Below are 6,000 nucleotides of genomic sequence, written 5' to 3'. Positions count from 1 at the left end.
GTCTCTCTGATAGAGTTTCTGCTAAAATCAGGTAATGGCACAGCCCAACTTAAATTTGAAAAATAAACTATTCAAGGATCCAAATTAATCTTAGTAGAGGCTATACGTGGAGTTGGGGAGTCTTCACTCAGTGTACTCTTTTCGGGAGAGCACTTCAGTTGCCTGCATCCCATTCACTCCCACTAACCTTTCCAGGTTCAAACTCCTGCCGTTTAAAAACGCAGCACGTCCAACTCCGATCCGTGGGAGAGTTTGCGCGTTGCTCTTCCCACCAAATGAGCCGAGTCGTGCAAATACGGGATTAAAACCCCTAATTTCTGTAATCCTGTGAATATCTCCTCAACGCCTTGAACAATTTGCCGGGCGTGTGGCAGGAGGAGCAGAGCCTGCAGAGGCAGATGGGGTGACCCAGCGCCCGCGGACGGGCGCGGTCCGGGGACAGCCCGGGTGAACCGCACCCCGCGGGGTGTCCCGGGGGCCTCCCGAGCCGCCGGGGACGCCGCGGCACCGAGGCACGGGCGGATCTCACCTTCGGATGGGCGTCGGGCAGCTTTAAGCCGTGGCGGAACATCCGCGGCTTGGCCAGCCGGGGCACAGCGGGGCATGAGCCGTCGAGGGGCACAGAGCCCGATCCTGGACCGGCCACCCAGCGCCCTTCCAGCCGGGGGGTGCTGCAGCCGGGGACACCCCGCAGCTCCCGGAGCTGTCACCTGTTGCCTCACACTCGCGGGGACGAGACCGAGCCGGGCAAACCCACGCCCTCGACACGCCTCACCCCCCAAAACATCCCAGGAGCAACTTCGCCCTTCCCCGGCTCGGGGAAAATGAGGCTCCCCCGCCACATTCCGGGCGTATTTCCGAGTGAATCAAAGCCTGAGATTAAAGAACACCCACCAGAAAGCGAAGGCACATAATTCATTTAGGTAGCTGTTGCCTATTCCCCTGGTCTCCGGTTTATTTTTTAAGCTGACGTGTAACGCAGTCATTACTAACACCACCCGCTCAAGGATACAATTTTCCTACTAATGAGCACCCCAGCAGTAGGCAATGAAGTCTCACAACTACGTCATTTCCATAAATGATTTTCCGTCTTGAGTACTTTTGCGAGAACCGGTGACATTTCCGTAGACCGCATTTGCATGGTGTTTATTCCTCATTATTATTATTAACCATGCCGACAGACTTAGTATCAAGCAACGAAGTGTAACGGCAAGTCTTGGTGGCACTCAGGGTGCGTTTTGTTGTTCCTTATCCAAACATTAGACTTAATTAGACAGATAAATCAATTTATCTGTAATCGACACATCTGCTTTTTTTTTTTTTTTTTTTTAGAACCTCTGGAAGTAATTAATCACCATTTGTTTATTTTTTATTTAACTTAGGAACAGAAATAAGTATAAAGAAATGTGTTTAACAGCTGTTCCCTTCTCAAATACACATGGTGATAATTTCCCAAAATATTTTCTGTGGCAAACGACCTTCTCACCAATCTGATTTTATTTGTCTCCTTTATTTGTAAAGAATAGCACACCACCTGTTTAATTTGTTTACTTAAAGAGATTTTTTTTTCCCCGCACTAAATACTCTTGGAAACATGTAGCTCATTTTAGACCATGATATTGTGTATGTTAGCTTCTCTTTTTTCAGCTGAGCAAACACAGACAGGAGTTTTAAAATATTCAGACGTCTCTCTTACACTTTTCTAAACTTTAAAAAGGCAGCTGAAGTACCTTCAGCATTCCAACTTCAAGGTATGAGACAAAACTTTATGTTACCTAACAGATAATATGTTTACATAGTGTCAGTCGTCTGATTTTTGTACATCTGCAGCTTTTCAGGACAAATAACCTGCCTATGAAATCTTGAAGCCACTGTGCAATAATGTGTGGCTACAGAAAGAGACATTCTTTATTGACTATTAAGTCTGATTTTCTGTTGTAGATCACAATTTCACTTGGAGCAGCCTGATCGATAGCAGAGCTAACTATTACCTTCGTTCACAAGTATCCTGCGTCTTGGGAATCGCCCTCAAAAGATACTGGGGGAGATGTAGAGTCTATGTCTCTTCAAACCCTTATAATACTGATTTCATTTTCCAGTCCCACCGTTTGCACTAGCTGCTATACAGACCTCCAAGGTTGTGTTTACTCGTAGATGCAACCATGTCTTTGCCAACCAGTAAATAAGAGAATTATTCGTAATTAGTTCCTATGGCCCCACCAAGATGGGAAAAAGTGGAAGGCAGTGCGCAGGTTATCTACCAGAGTGATACGCTGGTGGAAAAAAAAATAAAAAATACCCTCCGCCCCCACCCAATTATAGTGCACAGGAATGACTTGTGTCCGTGCCAGGCAGAGCCAGAGCGCTGCTGCCGGAGCATCCCTCCCCACCGCGCCCCTTCCCGCGCTGCTCCGGGCGCACCGAGAGCGCGGATGCTGCTCCGGGCCACCGAGCGGGGCGGGAGCTGCCGCTGCGCGGGTGTTCCGCGGATGGGCGCGCTGGGGCACCTTTCACTGCGCTGTTTATCGTCTGAGAAAAGCCTTTATTTCAGCGGGGCACGGCGCTTCTGCTGCCGCGCTCCCGAGGCTCCCGGCGAGGCTGCAGCCCACGGGCTCGCCCCTGCGCGGCCGCGCTGCCCGCACCGCCCCGGCCCCGCCGCGCTCCGCGGCCTTGCGCGGGACAAGTTTATTCCCCATGAGGCGCAAAAACCCCTGCGTGGGTCGTCGCGGCGGAGAAGGCAAGGGCGGAGATCCCCGAAGAGGAATCGCGTCGGTGGTGAGATAGAAAAGAAAAAACTAAAATCAAAGGACACCACGAAGAAGAAAGGCGCGGCGGGGGGCGAACAGCTTGGAGCTGCCCTTATTTTTCTTATTTAATTTTTATCTTCCCTCCGCACCCAGGCAGCGGAGGGAAGCGGGAGCCAAGCAGGTGGACCCTCTCTCTGCCGGGAGATGCGCTGGATTTCGCCAGAGCGCCGAGTCTGTCCCGTCTGCCCGCCGAGCCCTGGGCAAGTTGCGCAGCAGCGGAGCGGGACAAGGGACGCGTCCCCGGGGGAGCAGCGCGTCCCACCGATACGCACCGGCGGGGCGGCCGCGGCGCCGCTCCCGAATGTCAGCGGGGGCGGACAGGCTCCGGTCCGGCCATCCGACAGCTCCCCGCCAGCCTCCGCTGCGCGGGACTCGGCGCCGCGGCTGTGGCCCGGACCCGTCCCTGCGCTGAGCCCGGCGCCGTCCCTCGGGGCTGCGCCTTCCCTGCCCGTCCGCAGCCCTCCCCGGTGCCCCGGGAGCAGCACTGCCCGCCGGTGAGAGGTGAGCGCGCACAGCGGCTGTACACGTTTCCGTGTCACATCGTGTTGATACCGTCCCGCAGGTGCTGTGCTGTGCTTGTGCTACAGACGCGACACAGCGGCGCTCCGGTCCGCCCGCCCCCGGGCGCCTCTGTAGGGGCCGATCCCCACACCAGCGAGGGCAGTGAGCAAGTGACGCACGTGTGCGGGCCGGGGCCGGGGCCGGGGCCGGTGCTGGGCACAGCCGGCCGGGCACAGCCACCGCTCGTCCCGTCCCGTCCCGTCCCGTCCCGTCCCGTCCCGTCCCGTCCGGTCCGGTCCCGCGGGCACGGCCCGAGCGCGGCGCGCGGAGTCCGCGGGGCGGAGCGGGACCGGGCGCGGCGGGGGGGCGCGCCAACGTCACTGCCGAGGCCCCGCCCCCGGCGGCTCCGCTTCCGCCCGGTTGCCGGGGAGACGCGTCCCTAGCGCGGAAATCCCCGCGGGCGCGGAGCCCGCCTGGCGCCGCCATGAGCCAGCGGCAGGTCCTGCAAGGTAGGCTGGGCCGGGGCCGGGGCCGGGGGAGCGGGGCTGGCGCGGTGCCCGCCCGGTGCCCGCCGCACGCTGACCCGGCGCCCCGGCGCTGCCGCCCGCAGTGTTCGAGCAGTACCAGCGCGCCCGGTCGCAGTTCGCGCAGGCGGTGGCCGACCTCGCCGCCCGGCCGCAGAGCATCGACACTCTCCGGAGTGCAGGTACGCGGGAGCCGCGGGGTTTTGCGCGCCCCGGGGCGGGGACGGGGGCAGCGCGGGGCGCCGCGGCCTTTCCCCGGTTTTTGTTTCATCTCCCTCCTGCCCCGGTGGCCGCTCAGTTTCCGGAGATTTTTTCGCAGTAGGATTTGGCCCCCGCCCTGCTTGGCGAGTCCCCCTCGTTCGGTGCGAAGGTAAATTGCGCTGCTCGGCTGCGGGCGGGTGCCTGTGCGGGGTGGGTGTCTCCGGCTGAGGTCTCCGGTTTATTTCAAGGAACATTTCTCAGTATAATCCTTTTTCAAATTTACTTCTTCCCGCTTCCGATGTAGCTTTATGTAAAGTTCAGCGATTGGAATTCCCGACGAAGACAGCACTAATTTGCCAAGGAAATGCTACTTTTAGAATAAACAAATTTTTATACCGGTTTTACAAGTTGTTCCTAAATTCTTCGATGCTTTCTGCCGGCAGACTGGCTCAGTTTAGGAGGGATTTGATTTTGTTGTATTGCTGTCGTGGGATGTCGTGAACCAAACTGAACATTTTTAGAAAGAGGAGCTGCGGGAGCACTTCTACCAGCTGTTGTGCTGCTGGCATCTGGCAGATCCACTCCGCTCGGCCAAAGTTCTTGGGCTTAAAAGAGGAAAAAGAAGTGCCTGGTAATTGATTACCTGAATGACAGTTTGAAAATGTGCTGTAGATCAGTGGTGGGTTTGCCATGTGGTATTCATGAATTGGTTGTGTTTTGGTGTGTCTCAATTTTGTTTTGATACTTGTTTCCCAGATCTAATAAAGCTTTCAGTCTTTTCTCAAATACAATGACATCTAACAAGCAAACGAAAAAGAAAACCAATGGTGTGAATATTTACAACTTTCTGTTATTTTATTTACAACCATTTATTAGAATTGTTTTATTAAAAATCTATCACTTAAATTCTTGAGGAACCACCTTTTCTTAAGGAAACATTTCCTTTCTTTATGGGAGTGGCATGTTAATACCAGGCCTTTTGTATTACCTTGCTGAGGCTCTTGAATCTTTGTTTTGTTTTCCATCTCTTGGTGAGTTAATGACACTGCTGTAGCTTACACAAGTGATCTCTGTTTGCCAAGGGGACATCGTGGCTATAGGAATAATTTATGCCTTATTTGTAGGAAGAGGTTCCTCTGAGTCCTTTTGCAGTCCTGGTTTTGGCAGCTCCCAGAGAGAGATCCTGTATAGGCAGGCTTCTCACAGCTTAGCATTGTAAAAATGCAGAAAGTTTCTACTTTAAGAGAGCAATCAAAGTGCCAAGCTAACTTTAATTGCATTGTATTTCTTTTTAAAATAACTCTTTTAATGTAATCTGGTTGGTAACTTGACCTCAGAACTGATTTCTTGCTTGTGCAGAACAAATAATCGATTCAGAGGCCTGAAACTTTCTTCTGCACACAGCTGGTGTTGGTCTGAAGGTTAAATTTGCAAGGATCAGGCTCTGGATAGTAATCTGGAAATGTTCATTTGTGTAGATTAGCTCACTTGGCTCTTTCTGGTCATGAGCTGCTTTTCCACAAGTTTTAGTTTTTCAGATGCTGGACAAGCGGGGAACATCTGCAAATATGCCTGTTACAATTTATTCAGATGGCACACAAATATTTTACCATCTTTCCCACCTGTGTCTTTAAAAATACTTTGTAATTATATAATTGCAATGAGAGCTGTTCATTTTGGCCTTTTCTGGATGTGCTAGATCCAAGTTTTAAAATAAAATTGGTCCTTTTATTAAAACAAATATTTTGGGACATCGCTGTCTAGCAGATCACTGGTGTGCCTTTTATGATCTCAATCTAGTGAGGGCTGGAGCAATGATTTAAGTAAGTTGCCTGTCTATACATGTATCTCTGTATAAATCTGATTTTAAAAGGGTTTGGGGCTTGTTTCTTATTCTGGTGAATAAGAATTCTAGCCATCCCTTATGGAGATTGCTGTTTTAAGAAGATGGGAAAAGTCTTTGCCCA

General features: G+C 52.6%; 1 protein-coding gene across 1 annotated transcript in view; it reads left to right on the top strand.

The window, feature by feature from the left end:
• Positions 1-3,765: 3,765 nt before the first annotated feature.
• Positions 3,766-6,000, top strand: part of SPAG6 (sperm associated antigen 6) — a 35,161-nt gene continuing 32,926 nt past the window's right edge. The window contains exons 1-2 of the mRNA XM_058039604.1: positions 3,766-3,817; positions 3,919-4,014. Coding sequence (XP_057895587.1) covers positions 3,793-3,817; positions 3,919-4,014 — 121 coding nt within the window. The 5' untranslated portion in view covers positions 3,766-3,792. The remainder of the gene's footprint in view (positions 3,818-3,918; positions 4,015-6,000) is intronic.

The sequence above is a fragment of the Melospiza georgiana genome, chromosome 1 (assembly GCF_028018845.1).
Source record: "Melospiza georgiana isolate bMelGeo1 chromosome 1, bMelGeo1.pri, whole genome shotgun sequence".
NCBI classification, from domain to species: Eukaryota; Metazoa; Chordata; class Aves; order Passeriformes; family Passerellidae; genus Melospiza; species Melospiza georgiana.
This window is presented reverse-complemented; position numbering and strand designations above follow the sequence as displayed.